The 18,313-nt window shown below is 47.0% G+C and overlaps 1 protein-coding gene across 3 annotated transcripts in view; it reads right to left on the reverse strand.

The window, feature by feature from the left end:
* plxnb3 (plexin B3) overlaps positions 1-18,313 on the reverse strand; it is a 62,570-nt gene that overhangs the window by 2,797 nt on the left and 41,460 nt on the right. For all 3 annotated transcript variants that reach the window (XM_076277021.1, XM_076277020.1, XM_076277022.1), the window contains exons 14-32: positions 17,572-17,723; positions 16,493-16,595; positions 15,604-15,740; positions 14,577-14,753; positions 14,261-14,420; positions 13,687-13,923; positions 12,482-12,643; positions 10,188-10,336; positions 7,557-7,657; positions 6,880-7,097; positions 4,910-5,088; positions 4,532-4,598; positions 4,107-4,253; positions 3,225-3,384; positions 2,728-2,831; positions 1,960-2,047; positions 1,359-1,525; positions 912-1,072; positions 213-360 (exon numbers count right to left, since the gene is read on the reverse strand). In XM_076277021.1, coding sequence (XP_076133136.1) covers positions 213-360; positions 912-1,072; positions 1,359-1,525; positions 1,960-2,047; positions 2,728-2,831; positions 3,225-3,384; positions 4,107-4,253; positions 4,532-4,598; positions 4,910-5,088; positions 6,880-7,097; positions 7,557-7,657; positions 10,188-10,336; positions 12,482-12,643; positions 13,687-13,923; positions 14,261-14,420; positions 14,577-14,753; positions 15,604-15,740; positions 16,493-16,595; positions 17,572-17,723 — 2,817 coding nt within the window. The remainder of the gene's footprint in view (positions 1-212; positions 361-911; positions 1,073-1,358; positions 1,526-1,959; positions 2,048-2,727; positions 2,832-3,224; positions 3,385-4,106; positions 4,254-4,531; positions 4,599-4,909; positions 5,089-6,879; positions 7,098-7,556; positions 7,658-10,187; positions 10,337-12,481; positions 12,644-13,686; positions 13,924-14,260; positions 14,421-14,576; positions 14,754-15,603; positions 15,741-16,492; positions 16,596-17,571; positions 17,724-18,313) is intronic.

Below are 18,313 nucleotides of genomic sequence, written 5' to 3' on the forward strand. Positions count from 1 at the left end.
GTGTTATTAGATGATTAAGACAGTGCTTAGCAAGCACTTGTTTGAAAACTTCATCCAAAGTAACTCTGCATGTACTAGGCATACATTAAACATTACCACTGTGCTGGTGTTGCTAAAAAAAACTGAACCCTTCAACTCGCTACTTGTCGACTCAAATTCTATCAGCGAAACAGGAAAGAACATCAGAGCGGATGCTGCGGAGAGGCACCTACCCGTCCCACTTTGTGCTCGGACGTGGTGCAGGAGTCGATGAACGTCTGTGCGATGACGGACAGTACAGCGTCCACACTGTCTGTGACCTGCACGTCAAACACAAACTGCGGGTTCTTCAGGATGTTTACCCAGAACCTCAGAGGCAGGCTGCAGAGGACAGACAGACAGACAGACAGACAGACAGACAGACAGACAGACGGGAAGCATTTAATCCCTGAGAAGGACAAGCCCAAAGAGATGTGCCGTCTGAACTTGTTTATGAGTAAATCCCTGACATCCCCTTAATGGAAGTTTTTATTAGTAACAGTTCCTTGAGCTCTTGACAACTGCAACATCAATCATTCTGTAAACACTAAACTTTAGCATTCATTACTGCACATTGAAATCCCAGTTAATGTACCAAGTGGGTGCTAATGAGGCATGGTATTCAAGGTGTGATTGATATAGTTTGAACTGTGCAAGGGCAGACATTTCAAACCAGCTCAAGGGCTTGTCTAAGGTGATATGTCATGTCATAATAAAGTGTAGGTATCCTTTGGTTGATTTCCAAAATTGCTGCAACTCTAACATCTATGTAAGACGTGGACAGGTTACAATCCAAGGAACAAGCAAGGAACATGTTTAAATTTCCCCCCTTATTATTGCTGCTAATCAAAGACATATGGCATGGGGCCAGCTATACAGCTAGTTTTGGTCACCTGTTGGTTTTCCAGATATGAACCGTCTCTGGGTCGTCGATGCCGTGCTTCTCTGCCATGTCATCCAGGAAGTCGAAGAAGAACCTGACGGCGATGGGTGGTGGCCGCTTGGTGCTGAGGATGGCCACAAACACGTCGTCCACAAACTTCTGCAGGGTGCCCTGAGAGGAACAGGTCAGCACACATTTAGCACACTAACTCTCTTTCCACCCAAATCAAGTCTATGTTAGGTGTTTCTGTAAACAGGAGCGCTTTTATCTATGTAACGCTTTAAGTGTGAATCTGTGTGTTATTCCCACATTTTTGAGTGAAACAGCTATGTGTAATACTCTGGCTTTGGCCCTCTCTCCTCCTCATATTCTCTCTGTGTGTGTGTGTGTGTGTGTGTGTGTGTGTGTGTGTGTGTGTGTGTGTGTGTGTGTGTGTGTGTGTGTGTGTGTGTGTTACCTTCATGGAGAGCAGGCGTGTGAGGTAGATCTCGGGGATGGCTTTGGCCCTCTCTCTCTCCCTCATGCTGCTCTTGCGGTGTTTGGGGATCTCGGGGTCCTCGCTGGACTTGACCAGGTGCCACAGCCGCTGACCCTCCTCCTCCTCCCCCTCCAGCATGGGGGTCTCTGATGGGCACAAAGAGACAACACACACACACAAATGTCAGCTCAACAAGTGGGAAATAGGTCACTGAGTGTTTATATCGCATGCATACAGTCCTATATCTAAACTGTGACTTTAACCCTTTTGTTTTGTTTGTTTGTTTTTCAACATTCCAACATCCATTTTCAACATTCCAACAATTGAAGGTGAATTCTATGTTGAATTCAATGAACCCAGATATTTTTTAGAACATTCATTTTTCAACATTCCCATCACTCCGGTGTGACGCTACACCTTTAAGGGTTAAAAAGTATATTTAGTACAGAATAAGAAAGAAGCTTTATTCCATTAGCTTTAAGGGATCTATGCAAATCTAAAGTTGTTGTTAAACTAAATGATTGATGTTTTCTCGGTTGTTAATTAGCTGTGAGTTTCTGTCTGTGAATGTGTGACTTACTTTCCCCAGTCTGGTAGACCTGATTGATGCCCATGACAACGGAGCTCTGAGAGCGAGGGATGAGTGCTACTGTGGCTAAATCTGGGACCTGGAGAAGACAGGAGAGAGAGGGGAGGACGGAAGAGGAGAGGAGAAGGGATGACATAGACAGGAAGAGAGGAGATGAAAGTGGTAGAATGGAGAAACAGGAAATTATTTGGGGGGTAGATGACCAGATGACCAGATATAGAGAACAAGAGAATGGGCAGAATAAAAGCAACCATCTATTAAAATGTATTATCACCCAGAGAGAAGAAATACTCTTTTCTGATTGGCTGGCGGGTGGCCTTTAATTCTGAATAACAGGACACCGTTCCATATCAATGCTTATGAATGGTAACTATAACAACCATAGTAGGACGACGGTTGCAGCGCTCTAGAATCTTTTGGTTGCAGGCTTCCCAACAATGGAATCAACTGTAAACAGGCTAACTGTCCATGCTAAAGTTGTACAACAAGCTGAACTAGTGAGCTTCTTTTTAAACAGAACCGCGTGTTTCCAGTGTTTACAATGGCAACCGGGTGATAAGCGGGATAACGGCCTTCGAGGTGTGTCCAGTTATACGGAATTAATGGACTTGGGCGGAGGCAACTCCGCTGCGCGTCGGGGAGTTTTTGCCCCTCGCCCTCGTCCATTAATTCCGTATAACAGGACACCTCGGCGGCCGTTATCCCTTACCTAACATCCACAAAATGAGTACTCTGGTGAACGCCAGCCGAGATGTGTACCTTGTAGTGCTGCAGGGTGTTGATTCTCTTCCAGCGGCCCTGGATGATGGCCGTCACGTCATCGTCTGACAGGGTCAAGTGACCTGCCTGCCCTGCCCTCCATTCTGGAAAATCAAGCAGACCAATAATCAATGGATCCCTCTTGAAATGGTCGTGCCTGTTTACCAGACCTGCATTTTAGATGTGCTCACAGCGGTCGAGCTCTTTGACCTTTTTAATTTACTATTCAACCACAAGGTCATGCAGGTTACTCTAAAGATTATTTCCCGGAATACCATTTGTATGTGTGTATGTGTATGTGTGTATGTGTATGTGTCCGAACACATGTGTGTGTGTGTGTGTGTGTGTGTGTGTTGGGTGTCCACATCTGGAAGATCATGTACTGTACTGTTCTATGTATTTGTGTGTGTGTGTGTGTGTGTGTGTGTGTGTGTGTGTGTGTGTGTGTGTGTGTGTCTGTCTAAAGGCAGAACCTGCATGCATGCACTGCACCCTACCCAGATCCAGGGAGTCTGCTTGGGGTCTCTGTGAGTAGGGCATCCCTTTGTAGAGCTGGTCCAGGATCTTGTCCTTCACCTGGGTGATGGTGTCGATGTCCAACACTTTCACCGGGCAGGCCTGTACCTCAACCCCACTCTTCACCATCACTGTCAGAGTCTGAGAGAGAAAAGCAAGACAGTCACTCACACACTCTTTCTCACCCTCTCTCAATCAAGCCAGTGCTCTCTGTCAAGACTATGGGTTGCATGCATCCAAGAGGGACTGATTAGGTGATAAAGTAGACCTTTAAAGTGTTGGAAATCTGACAAATCCCTACACAAACTCTTTTGAAATGTGTGTCTGATGAGCGCAGTGTGTTTCTGGAGTAATAGGTCGGCTTATGTGTGGTCAGTGCATAGGCATGCTGAGCTGGGGCTGGTAGGTTTGGACAGCTGGTCTCTCTCTGCTGCCCGTCTGCAGCCACTCTTAACATGAGGAGAGCAGCGGAACGAATGGGGCCCTCCAGTGTGGCTGTGTGACTAACGAGGACGGGAAGTGATGAGGGACAAACAGATCATCCAGATACACATACCAGAGAGAGAGAGAGAGAGAGAGAGAAGATAGAGAGAGAGAGAGAGAGAGAGAGAGAGAGAGAAGATAGAGAAAAAGAGAGAGAGAGAGAGAAAGAAAAAGAAAGAGAAAGAGAGAGAGAAAGACAGAGAAAGAGAGCGAGAAAGAGAAAGACAGAGAGAGAGAGAGAGAGAGAGAAAGGAATAGAGAGGGTAGAGGGAATAAAGGAAGAAGTAGTAACATCATAGCAGTACGAGAGAAAAAGCTACAAATACAGAGAGTGGGAGACGGAGAGGGAAACGGGCTTAGAGAAAGAAAGAAAGACACACCATGGAAGTGTAGTCGATGTCCTCCCTCAGGAGATGGCTGTCATTTAGTGTGCGTTTGGCTTTGCCTGTCACCACATCCACAGGCCCTTTGTCCACCTGGTACTTAATGGCCCTGTACAGCATGTAGAGAGGCTCTCCGGCCACTTCCTGTGAACACACACACGCGCAAACACACGCACACACACACACACATGCACACATACACGCACACACACACATGCATGCGCGCGCACACACATCCAAACAAAAACATACTCAATGACCAGAAGAGTGAAATCCCCTTTGACATCCAACAGAACTCTAATGAATTGCTTCCTGGACAATTTATTTGGAGCGCAAGATAAATTACCAAATCAACTGTTCCCAACCTCATCACAGATGACTCATTCGAGCCCCAAGCTCAAAAACTAAACTGACTCACTGACCTTGAGGAAGGAGTAGAGGCAAATGGACATCCAGTTGGTCAGCATCTTCTCCACCACGGTCTCCGTCCTGACGAAAGAGACATGACACACTGGACCCTCAGAACACATTCAGGGCTCTACACTCACCCCCTAACATATCACAACAAACCCAGAGCTATGCCATACACCTGAACGACATCATTTCGGCGAACTGAGTAATGAGGGTTTTTTTAAATCTCTATTCTGGTCTAATGACTTCATTAGGCCGTGGTCGTCATAAATAAACACACAGTGACAGACAGAGAACTAACAGCCTATGGGGGTCCAGAGCGGTCAGCACATCTGAGGACACCCGAGTTGTCCAGAGCTGCGGGAGTGCCCTGTGTCGTGGTGACCCACCTGCGTAGCATGAGCTTGGGGTTCTTGTCCACGTACTGCTGCACCAGGTCGCCGAGCAGCGTCTTCATGACGTCGGTGAAGTACTCCAGCTTGTCGTGCAGCGCCATGGTGAGCAGCGAGGCTACGTAGCCGCGGTCGCGCTGCGAGAAGCTCTGCTGGGCCTCCAGCGTGTGGATGAACTACGGGAAGCCAGGGAGGACCGAGGAGGAAGAGGAGGAGGAAGATGAGGAGGAGGAGGAAGATGAGGAGGAGGAGGAGGCGGAGGAGGAGAAAGGAGAGAGATAACACAGTTAGCCTGGAGGTCAAGAGCCACGGGGGAGGCTCGACATGGCAGTTGTTGTGATTATGAGAGGGAAGCCCTGCTGGGGTTTCAGCATGAGTGTAAACAACATGGCAGTGGGAGAGGAGAGCAACAACAGCAGCAGCGGGATCTGTCTATAGGTCAGAAAACACAGCCAGCGGGATGGAGCGCCAAGGCAAAGGGGGCCATCATTACACAGCGCAACAGCAGAGGCACTGGATTTTTGATGTAATGAATGTCAAAAGTAGGGCCATTACTGCCGTGGGCTTCCTGCAGTGGATAGAGTGCATGCAGCAATGATGTGGCTTTTACTGTGATTATATGGTACCAGAGTTGTGCTATTGGTGCCTTCTTGTTTATGCCCAATCCTTCAACATCTTACCATGCTCATTCACTAGGTGCAACACCCAAAAGGGTTTGTGTAAACAGGTACGCTAAAACAATAGCCGCTATACAGGTGACGGTCCATTAGCCTTGCAATTACAGTAACAGGCTTTAGGTGTGAACACAGATCTAGCTGAAGTCCTGATCCAGCACAGTGTGTGCATCTCATGGGCAATCATGAAGTAATGCCCCATGCCTCACTGCCTCACTAGTGTACTGGAACTGTGATTAACTGTAAACATACAGTACAACAGTGTTTCTGTGTGAGGTTCTGTCCTGCTGGGTGTTCATCGCAGGGAAAAACCTAATCACGTCTCAGCCACAGCCTCAATTATTTAGGATGAGTTTTGGGTGGAATGAAGGCTTCTTCAACGTGCTCAATAAGGACATGTCATTTTGGTTCTGAACTATTTGAGTGTTGCAAAAGGCAAATTATTTGACAATTGCAAACATCCTCAAAAGGACCACATCTGTCCACTGTTAAAGAAGTTATATGGGTGACATAAGTCTCCTCCAAAAGGAATGTGTGGAAGGCTGGGAAAACAGAGATGAAAACTCAGGATGAATAATTAAGAGCTGATGAAATATTAAAGGTGGGCTTCTGTCTCTTTTTGTTTAGTCATCACAGGGCTCAAACGGAGCGCCGAACGTGCACGCGTTACTTAATGTACACAACAGCGCGCCTCGACAGGATCCTCATCCATATTTCAGAGGCGTGATTTTATATACATGGAGTCTGATCGTAATATCTTTTTGCAATCTAACAGCGTTATATCAAAGAGGAGTTATCCCGTAGGAGCGCTGCTATGGCATTTGCTTGGGATGAGGGCATGTTCGTGAGTGAGACTGTATGGTATGGTCTTTCCGGTAGCAAGCTCACACACACACACAAACACACACACACACACACACACACATCTCATTTCGATCTTCTGCCCTCTCTGTGGGCGCAGAGATGGGAGATTTCCTGCCTTGCTGTCTAAAGTGTCACACTCACACCCACACATACGCCCACCTGCTGATCAGATACAGTGTGCTAATGAGTCTCCCCTGGGGTAAGAGGTGAGCGCCCCGGCGACACATCCGACTTTCCCAAGCCAATCAAAACTGAGCTACGATAACACAGGCAACAGGTCGGGGGCAACAATCCATCTCTGTCTAAAAGGAAAAAAATAAATCTGGTGTGAAACACCATATCCTATCGATGCCTTTCCTTGTACACCTCTACTGAGAGCACTGAGATGCAATGCTGGAGTGGGCCTGGAGGGGGCAGCGTTGTGCTCACCCTGGTGAGGAAGAGCCTGTTGTTGAGCAGGTTGTTGAGCTGGCCCAGGCCCTGCTCCACCGTCTGCCGCCGTGAGTCGGGCAGGTCCAGGTTCTGGCTCAGCGGTGCCCCCTTTTGACCGGGGAAGAAGATGCGCTCGGCGTACATGCGGTAGTCCAGCAGGGGGATTCCCGGCCCCCCCACGTCACTACTGAGGTCCATCATCTCCGTCATCAGGTCTGGAAGGGGGGATGACAACAGAGGGGAGGAAGGAGGGAAGAGAGAAGGAGCGGAGCGAGAGAGTAAAGGAAAGGAGAGAACAAGAGCAGAGGAATGCAAGATGGAAAGAGGAATAAAACAGACATATAGAGAGACAGAGTGAGGGAGGGAGAGTATGAGAAAGAGAGACAGAGAGAGAGGAACAGGGTTGGTCAGGAGTAATGCCAGGCAAGCCATTATGCAAGATGCACTTGGATGTGATTTCGGCAGACTAGTTACTGGATAATCATCCGTACTTTTGGCTGCAGTGGCTCCCGTTTCGTGCCTACTGGCAACAACATAGCTCAAAAACACAACACAACATGGCGGCGCATCACTTTCTGCCACATTTGGTCTCCACAGATAGAAAAAAAAACCCATGCAAATGAGAGAGCGCAAGCTGCTTGATGGAGCTGCTGGCTCTCGGGGCTGGCTGCTACCTGTGAACTCCTTCCGGCACTGATCGCCGACATTGATCTCCAGCGTCTCCAACTGGACCAGAACCTTCTTGTAGTCTCGCAGGGCCTGCTTGCTCTTCCTCCTGGAGACGGCAAAGGAACCACGTTAGCGTGCGAAAAGACGAGGGCAACTGTTGCAACCCACCACCACCACCCCCTTATACATTTACAAGCTTGCTTCTGCCAAAATGTTTCTAGCCAAGTTTTTTTCTCCTCCCGCTCTTTCTCTCTCTCTCTCTCTCTCTCTCTCTCTCTCTCACTCCTTTGCTGATGAATGGTGAATATTCTCAGCATGTGGCTTTCTTTTGTTCCTTCCCGGCTATGGATTACTCTGCTGTAATAGGATCAAATTACCAGGCTTGACTGGAGCTTTCGCCCACAGTCATTTACAATTTCATACTACGGGGAAGAGTGACAGTTGGGCGCATTGAGCGGAGCATGTGTGCCCACACCTGCCCGTCTTATCCCGCAACATCACAGGCATCGAGCGCTGGGGCGGCGGGGCACCGAGACGTCATCTTCGCCCGATCTGACACATTCCACATGGGATGAGTGCGTATGAATAGGCCTTGGTGTGGACATGAGGGGGATGCATGGTAACAGCTGTATCTGTGGCTTATCCACAACAGCATGGGTCCACAGCTAATACAAGGGTCTAAGCCTACCAGCGCACTGTTGGTCAAACATATAGTACATTATAAAACAGTGCGGTGCATACTGGACAAAGGCATTAGTTTCAGCGCCCAATAGAACACGCTCCATCACTAAATGTGTGGAAGTGTGTGTCTAATTATGAGTAAACGGTCGATATCGGTGAAGCATATATCAGTGAGGTATGGTATATTTCTGACAGTTATCAGATTTTTAGTGACATTCAGTCAATCAATAGAGCTTCAAACTGAATCACAATTCACACAGTCTGCCAGTGACTTCAACACCCTGTGTGTGTGTGTGTGTGTGTGTGTGTGTGTGTGTGTGTGTGTGTGTGTGTGTGTGTGTACACATCCCTGTGTGCCCTGACCTGCCCCAACTGCCGCCGCTACATACACGTTAATCCAGACTATTGGCTTCTGTAGTGTCCCAATGGTAAAACAAGCCATCAAGTGCTACCAGATAAGGGGCATTCTTCTCTTCAAGTGCTACCAGATCAGGGGCATTCTTCTCTCCAAGAACCCAATCTGCTCTCCTACCACACCCAACTCACCCAACACACCTAACACACCCAACACACCTAACTCACCCAACACACCTAACTCACCTAACACACCTAACACACCCAACACACCTAACACACCCAACACACCTAACTCACCCAACACACCTAACTCACCTAACTCACCTAACACACCTAACACACCTAACCATGCACTTCCTTTCTTCTATTCTAGGTTGCTAGGTTACGGGGACGCTGGCGAGACACGCCCCGTCTGGCATCATGTTTTTGTTTGTTTTTATGTAATGTTTGTAAATTTATGTTATGTTCTGTTAATTTTTTGTATTTTTTGTCTAGTTAAATGTATTCTCTCTTTATTTGCGTTATTTTTTGGTAGTTTTTGTGTTATTCTTAGTCCTTTTTTTTGCTGACAAGTCTGCTGATGATGTGACGTTAAGTCAACTTAACGTTAAAGTCCATTGGGCTGAGGACCTAGCCATGGCTAATCGTTGACGTTGGCTTTTGTCCTGGACTTTTGGTAGCCTACTCCATCCGTGAAAAGCGCTGCGCTTCGGAAAGGGATTTCTCAGGACGGTTGTGGTGGACCTCTGAGAGGGAGAGATGTGCCGCTGCCGCGACCACTGGATTGACCTGTGAGCTGCCTTGCTCTGCTGCCTGGAGTCTGGATTTAGTAACGTTAACGTTAGAAGCAAGTTTGAAGAACTCTGATGACAGACAGCGACCGTTTGTTGTTCAGTGAGATTGCTATGTCCACCGAGTTGCTGATCTGTAGGATCACCTACGACTTCAGACTGTTCATTGCTTCCAGTGCTCTCCAGACTGCCAGGATAACGTTAAATCCTCCGGGTTGGACACAGCTGTGCGCCTTCATCATTGCCGTTGGACTATTCAGCCGGTTAACTAGATGCAACCAACTGGACTAAATTAACATGAGTTTTCTTTTTAAAATGTCTTATTAATTATTTATTTTATTATTTGTTTTTTGTTTGATTGTTTGTCTGTTTGTTGTCCGTATGTTTCACATGTTGTATGTTTCATGCGTCACGGGTACGCTGGCGATTACGCCGCTCAGTTAGGCATTTTTGTTATTTGTTTGTTTGGGTCTTGTGTGTGAAGCACTTTTGTTGCACTTTGTGCATAGAAAAAATGCTCTTCATGTTTGTCTGTATGCACTTTGTGCTCAATGCTTGAAAAGTGCTATATAAATAAATATTATTATTATTATTATTCCCTTATTTCTCCTTCTACTACCATTCCTTTGAGCAGGTTAGTACTTAAACTTCCTGATCCTAGAAAGTCTGATGAAGTTTGTAAAATAGTATTGAGTGTTACACTAAGGTCTCATTTGCAGTGTAGCTTGAGTGTTAGTTCTAAATTGTAAGCCACTCAGCTGTCAGCTAAATTAATACATGTAATGTGTTTGTGTGTGTGTTTCTGACCTGTACATGAGGATGATGACCAGCACGATGAGCACCACCACAGCAGCGCTGGCTGCCAGTCCCACCTGGGCAGCCAGGGGCACGGGGGACGGGTCATCTGTGTCGTACTGCACCGGGCCCAGGTCAAACACCAGCTTCCCCATCACAACCTGGCCACGCGCACACACACACACACACACACACACACACACACACACACACGCATGCACGCACACACAAGAGTAGATATGCCACCATACGAAACACCAGTAACACAAACAGTTTCCTAACTTTCTATTGGGGTAAATTAAGTACAGTATCTATGTATTTATCACACTGTTTCAAATATGCATTAAAAACCTTCAAACACACACAGGTTAGAAGAACACACACACACCACCACAAACACACACACACACACACACTAGCAATAGCAAACATTATATAAACTGGTAACACCAGGTGAATCATTTGAGACATGTTGACATCCTTTAAGAGTGTTTGCGTTTGCAAGTGTGGCCATGCATGTGTGATTGTGTCTGCATGTGACTACATCTGTGAAAACCACAGAGGACAGATACCCGGACAGAGCCCGGAAGATGTGCAGAAATGTGTGAATATGTGAATGTCATGCCATGTCAGTATGCTCCCCTGAGGTTTGTGAGTGGGCTGGAAAGGTGTGGGTGTATGCATGTGTGTGATGTGTGCATGCATACAGTGCAAGTCTGATTTGTCTATGCCAAGAAACTGTCTCTCTGGTGGATGTGTGTGCATGCGTGTGTGTGTGTGTGTGTGTGTGTGTGTGTGTGTGTGTGTGTGTGTGTGTGTGCGTGTGTGCTCACAGGCATGCATTTGTATGTGTATGCATGGCACTCATGTAGACTGGGTTGCTCTGCCAAGGGGTAGCTCTTCTGGAAGTGCTCAACATTGAGGAGTGTCTGTGTGTGTCTTTATGTGTGTGCGCACATGAGTCTGTTTATGTGTGGTTCTCACCTGCAGACTGGGTAACTCGTTAGTAATAAGAGGTTGTGCCACTGAAGGAGCACAGTTTAGACATGTCTCTGTGTACAGTATGTCTGTGTGTGTGTGTGTGTGTCTGTATGTGTGTCTGTGTATGTGTGTGTGTTTGTCTCTGTGTATGTGTGTTTGTTTCTGTGTATGTGTATGTGTGGGTGTGTCTGTATGTGTGTCTGTGTTGGAGAAGCTTCCTGATGAAATAATGTGGCAGAAAGGCTAGGCAATCAAGGACATGGGTAGAAAGTCAGAAAGTCTTTGGGTAGAAAGTCAGGTAGGAGAAAGTCAGGTGTGTGTGTGTGTGTGTGTGTGTTTTGACGTGTGATGAAATAAGAAAATAAATAAAAGGTCTGTAGCATAGGGATGTAAAAGTGCTAAAAGTGCTAAAAGTCATGTAGGTGTGTGTGTGTGTGTGTGTGTGTGTGTGTGGGGGGGGGGGGGGGGGGGGGGGGGGTCATGAGTGCTGAGGAGTGAATGAGTGCAAAGGCAGTATAGTGTGAGTTCAGAGTTGGGAAATGTTTGAGAGTGCTGAGGAGTGAATGTGTGCAAAGTCAGAGTTCGGATGGCCTGGGGATAAAAACTTCTCCTGAGTCTCTCAGTTCTGGCTTTGTGACTACATAGGGGTCTTCTTGATTTCAGCGGTAGGAATAATGAGAATGAGGATGAGAAGAGTCCTTCAGGATATTTTGGGCTCTTAGGAGTACTCTTCTGGAATAGATATCTTGTAGAGCAGGGAGTTGAGTTCTTATAGTACGTTCAGCTGAGCGCACTACTCTCTGCAGAGTACTACAATCTCTAACTGTGGAGTTCCCATACCAGGTGATGATGCTACCAGTTAGAACACTCTCAACCGCTGAAGTGTAGAAGGCCTTCATGATGGATGTAGAAACTTTACTTCCTTCGTCAGCTAAGGAAATTCAGAGTCGTTGTCTGGACTTCTTCAGAACATATTGAGTGTTAACAGTCCATGTTAAGTCTTCAGTAATGTGGACACCAAGGTATTTAAAACTTGTGACTCTCTCTACAGGTTGCCTGCTGATCATTAGTGGGGTGTAACTGTAGTTCTACTGCTGCCTTCTGTAATCCACTACCATTTCCTTGGTTTTATTGACATTCAGTGTCAAGCTGTTAGATTGACACCACTGTGCCACCTCATCAACCTGATCCAAGTAGAGCTGTTCATTGTTGTTACTAATCAGGCCCAAGATCACTGTGTCATCTGCAAATGTGTGTCTGTGTATGTGTGTGTGTGTGTGTGTGTGTGTGTGTATGTATGTGTGTGTACGTGTGTGGGTACTCACGTGGAGACTGGGTAACTCTGACTCGGTGTCTCTGCTGAGCGGCTGCTCCTCAGGAGGTTCGCAGTACAGGTGTGTGCTGTCCAGGGTCTTCACTTCGCACCGCTGGTCCCCCAGCCAGGCCACCACCTCGTCACGGGTCATGGCCAACATCAGGTCTTTACCCTGAACACACACACACACACACACACACACACACCAGAAAGACATTATCAAACACCCATATCAACACACTCAGTGCAACTTACCACAGCAGATCAAATTAGAGTTCAGATGATTTCATTTCTTTCAAACTTAATGGGCAGCTCACTGGCAGACGTGAGCATCTCAGAATTATGTAATATTATACTGACACCACTAACCACAAAGAAAAACACTCAAAGTCAGTAATTACACTGACGAGTCATGCCTCCACAGTTATTAAAAGTCAGAAACACTACTAGCGCACCGCTACACACCCTGCAACAATACAAAGTGAGATTACTGGTGTACCCAGGCAACTTTGGCAGCTACCGCTGATCTCAAAACAATATGGAACTTCAGAGGCAATACATGCAGTAAAGCGTTCTCTTGTAGATCAGCGGTTATTCCTGAAGTTACCGTAGTAATCCAGTAACCTCGCTTTGTGCTATAACCCTCTGATCCCTCACCAACACCACAACAATAAGAAGCTTCAGAACTGTGAAGCACGCATTCTGTTTCATCACCAGCCATTCAATACAAAGACACCACTAAACACACATGTAATCCGCACTGACAGCATTTGCCTAAACACCATGAAGCAAAGGGCATCAACAGCATCAGGACTGTTATCAGTGTCAACATCAGCTTTTCAACACAGCTTATCCTTTATCAAATATCAACGTCAGCATGACAACTCCCACGGAGCACTTTTCCCACAAAAACACATAATCAGCATCACATCACTATTTACATCAACACCAGCAGAAACTGCAAGAGAAACACACTAGAGCCACTGCTCAACATAGCATGGCGACAACAACACAACTACTGATGATGGCAAACACCAAATGAAACCACAGAGGCAGATAACAAAACACACTACATCACCCAGCTGGGAAACAGTCCCAAATCCATGATGATGACATCTATGTTAGTGTGTAAATACCAAATGCCTGCATGGATATAAACCCTTCAATTCAACACAACAAAAGACAGAAGAGAGGTCGTTTATAAGGGAGTCTGACCTCCACGGCGATCACCGCTCCCGGTTTGAATCGGTAGGGAGTGTCGGGGGTGTGAAAGTTGAGGGCGTGGAGCTCCGGGTTGGGGTGGTAGGTGAACTTCCTCCCTGTGATGCTCTCAAAGTCCACCTGCAGGTTGTCCAGCTCGAACCACACGCTCACCACCCTCCAGTCGGGAGGGACCGCTGGGGTCAGGCAGGTCATCCGGTCTGACATCACATCCACACAGCGCTCCTGTTTCTGAAGTAATAACACACAGCAAAAAGAATGAAAGGCCTTGATCTACACTGCTTTCAAAAGCAATTACGGAAGACACATGCTATGATGACATGAAAGAATATCTATCTATCCACAATATATTTTATATTTAATACGAATTTACAGCTTTTTGAGATTGACATTTCTTTTATTTTAATGGACTACTGGATACACCGGTCTCTACAAGCAAACTAATGCATTAGTGTCTTTGCATGAGAAGCACTAATACATGGTACCATGGCAATGACATGTTTTTACTTCAGTGTAATCCTGCAGGATAAGTTGGAGGAAATCTGCAGCTGGGGTGAAGTAATTGTACCTTTATCATGCTACTGTTGAAGGCCACATGGGGTCCGCTGGGAGACATGTGTCGCCTCCTCCGCACCAGGAAGTTGCCCACTGGCTCCACCCACATGGACATCATTGGCTGCTGGATGATGTCAAAGTTCTCCCCTCTCACTGTGATCGCCCGTCCGCCCCTGAGAAACAGCGACACATGAAAAAGTTGAAGTCTTTTTATTTTAGTCAAACGTCAGGCATAATTGGAAAGCTCTCGCTCTCTTGCAGTGTAATTAGACTTCTGTAATCTTCCAACTGGCTGGGGCGGTAGGATGCTTTTAACACACGCTGCTCACCCGTAGAAGCTCTCGGCAGGGGACGCGTCTGTAATGATGGGGTCCTGTAAATAGCGGAAGACCGCGTTTCCCACCGTCCTCTCCGCCTTGCCGAACAGAACACGGACCGTGAGCTCGGACGTGTGGTTAGCGCGGCTAGTGCGGCACACTAGCTGGGTGTCATTCACCTCTTCCACTCTGAGAGAGAGAGAGAGAGAGAGAGAGAGAGAGAGAGAGAGAGAGAGAGAGAGAGGGAGGGAGAGAGGGAGGGAGATAGATAGAGAGAGAGGGAGGGAGATAGATAGAGAGAGAGAGGGAGGGAGGGAGAGAGAGAGGGAGAGAGAAATAGAATGAGAAATAATCAGAGTGTGTTTTTAATTATGATTCACACACTGTGGATTTATAGTTTGTGCTTTCTTTCTCCTGCACTTGCTCTATTTGTCTGGGGATTTGGGCTGGTGCCTTGTCCTTGTTTATGAGTCTGCTTGAGTATGTGTGGCTCCTTATGTAAACAATTTCCTCTTCTGCTTCAGGGTGTGTGTTTTGTCAGGTGATCTGTTTGCATTTGATAAGCGGGAGCCTTTGTGTTTCTGTTTATTAGTGTGTGATTGTTTTGGTTGTGTGTGTGTGTGTGTGTGTGTGTGTATACACATGTTTGTGTATACGTTTTGTGTGTGTGTGTGTGTGTGTGTGTGTATAGATGTTGTCTGATGTGTATTAGGCCCTGTTCTCCTCTTTGAGGCTCTCTGAGATAACGATCTGCAGTGCAGCTCAGCTCAGCACAGCCAGAGAGCCTAGCCTGCCATCCTCCTGGTCTCTGTTTGACCTGTAAACTGCAGCAGGCACATGACACAAACTGGAATCCAGTCCGCAGGAAAGAGCCCTGCGGGGGGTGGGGGCGGGGAACACATAACAAGCTCCAAGCAATCGTTGCGTAGAGATGACACAGCTGACCTCCTGTTAGCGTGCCTTCTGTACATCAGCTGACAAGAGGAGGGAAGCATGAGAGCAGCCCACATTCAGTGTGCCGGAGTGTGATGCAGCTTACATGTAACAGGGCTGCTGTCCTACGAAGGCCTTCAGGTCACTCCTTTGTCCTGTGAGCAGGTGGGAGCCCTTTACTGTCAGACGTGTGCCACCGGACACTGGACCCTTATCAGGCTCAATGCCTACCAGCTGAGGGTCCTATCTCACGCACATGCACACGCACACACACACACAAGCGAAAGGATGAGGAAGGTTATGATGATGTAATGATACTATGTAGGCAAGTCAGACTTCAGAAGACTTTGGAAAATAAAATACACTTCCACAACAATAAACACTTTCCTGACATTATATAAGTGCAGACAGAATCGTATTGAATCCTGAAAACAAATATCAAATGTAAGAGAAAGAATCATTTACATGTACCCAGAATGGCGAGAAATGTTTACTGGATTGAATGTCAGAACTTTTAAGTATGAAATATTTACGACTTCCTTTGATGTCTTGTTTTTATGCGTGTATTTTTGTTTTTCTACCTAAGGGCAAGTTTCAATCATACTTTGAGAGTTAAGGAGAAACAAAACTGCAAACAGTGAGGGAGTGAAGGAGAGGCTGAGACCTTCAGGGAGTCTGCGCCACTGGCAGTGTGTGTGTGTGTGTGCGGGTGTGTTTGTGTGTGGTGTGCGCGTGTGTGTGAGTGAGTATGTGCTGTGTGGTTTGGGTGTGTTTTTCCTTGAATATGTTTTTGAAAGAAAAGTATGCAGGATGGAGTGTGAGTGTGTGTGTGTGCGTGTGTGTATAAATATACATATTTGTGTGTGTGTGTGTGTGTGTGTGTGTGTGTGTGTTTGTGAGTACGTGTGTGAGAGAGAAAGAGAGAGAACCGTAGGAGGCCATGATACGTGTTTCTGTAAATAACGGGGCTCTCCTAAGTGATTTAAGTGACTCACTTGATAAGTGAATGACTGCAGTGACCGTCCTGGTGGAGAATCTCCCACAGTGATCATGACAGGTCCTTTAATCTGTGTGCTGCGTTGCAGCTCACACACAATCCTGTGGAACACACACACACACACACAAACAAACAAACATGTCAGTGCCAAGCCATAGACAATTACAGCTTATTTAAAGTGCAAGCAAGAGCATGCAATAGAGAGAGCGAGAGCAAGAAAGAAAGAGCCAGAAAGATAGAGAGAGAGAGAGAGAGAGAGAGAGAGAGAGAGAGAGAGAGAGAGAGAGAGAGAGAGAGAGAGAGAGAGAGAGCTCTATCTCAGGATGCTGGGATCACTCATCAGAAATAACTTGGTAAACAGGATGTGTGTTTCAGAGGCGGCGCTGTGGCACCATTGTCTGGTCAGAGCCGATTTCCAGGCATTTCAAACAGGCGAGCCCAGCCTGGGCGGCACTGCAGGGCCGGCCTGCAAATACCACTTGCAAGGAGCCCGCCACCAAAAGGGCCTACACAAACAAACTGCTTCCAGAGTGCAGGAAATACCAGGCATCCACGCTCCAATAATAGTTTCTAAAGTGCACCTATACTGGGTGCATGGACAAAAAAAACAAGCAAGCGAGCTCACAGTCCTGCTGAGGGACGCACCCAGACATATCCAGTGCGTTGCTATGCATGGATCACAGTTGGCTCATTTACATGACATTAAAACACCAGTGCACCGCTGTTTTCTAATGAATGCAAATGCATTCGGGGGTATTTTAAGGAATGTTGATGCCCGCCGGCACTACTGAAATGTAAAAAAAATGACTAAATGCTTCTGATGAAGTCGATTATGCCATACCACTACACAACTCCTAGTGGCCTACACTATATCGCTGATTTTCTGTGCATTATGATAGACCGCAGTGTGACCACAGCCCGGCCAGTGTGTGTGTGTGTGTGTGTGTGTGTGTGTGTGTGTTTGTGTGTGTGTGGTGAATGTGACGAATCGAGAGTGTGTGTGTGTGTGTGTGTGTGTGTGTGTGTGTGTGTGTGTATGTGTGTGTTGTGAGAGTGGTGAGTGTGGCCTACGCTCACCTGGTGGATATGAGGTAGCCTTCAGGCAGTGGTTTACACCTCACCCCAGCCACCGTCACGCCGTGCTGGATGTCCTCGAAGCGCTGGCCCAGGTTGGACCCCCAGATGGTCACGTGGATGCCCCCCTCTAGAGGCCCCGTGGTGGGCTGGATCTGAAGATACGGCGGCACATGACACACACACACACGCACACAGAAACACACGCACACACACACACACACACACTTGGGTTTAGGCCATTATCAGGCTGCTTTATCTCGCAGGCTTGATTGCCTTAATGAGTGCAGCATGAGGAGCAGATGCTGAGCAGCGCTCCCATGGGGCTGTGGAGGCGGCAGCCAGAGAGGGGGAGAGGGAGAGGAGAGAGAGAGAGAGAGAGAGAGATGAGAGAGAGAAAGAGAGGAGAGGGAGGGAGAGATGCATTTACATCCTTACATCTTTACATCATAGTCATTTAGCCCTGGGTTTCATCAAGGAGTGAGGAAAGATGTGCAGCGTTGTGAAAAAATATCAAAGATTAGTCTCAGAATACGACAGTTACAAACCATGTCGTGGTTAATGTAGAGTTGTCAGGGAGTGCAAATTATTTAAGGTAGAACTAGTAGGGAACATGTCATTAGCTGAATGCTCCACTGACTTCTAGCCTTCAGGTGACTGTTATCAAGTTGGAAAAAATTGATTGGTTAATAGATTGCAACTAGAAAGCATTGGTGGAGACACATCCACATATGCAGTATAACAA

The sequence above is a fragment of the Alosa pseudoharengus genome, unplaced genomic scaffold, assembly GCF_046254945.1.
Source record: "Alosa pseudoharengus isolate Yale_2024_CS ecotype anadromous, Long Island Sound unplaced genomic scaffold, YU_APseudo_1.1 YU_APseudo_1.1_scf_9, whole genome shotgun sequence".
Taxonomy (NCBI): domain Eukaryota; kingdom Metazoa; phylum Chordata; class Actinopteri; order Clupeiformes; family Clupeidae; genus Alosa; species Alosa pseudoharengus.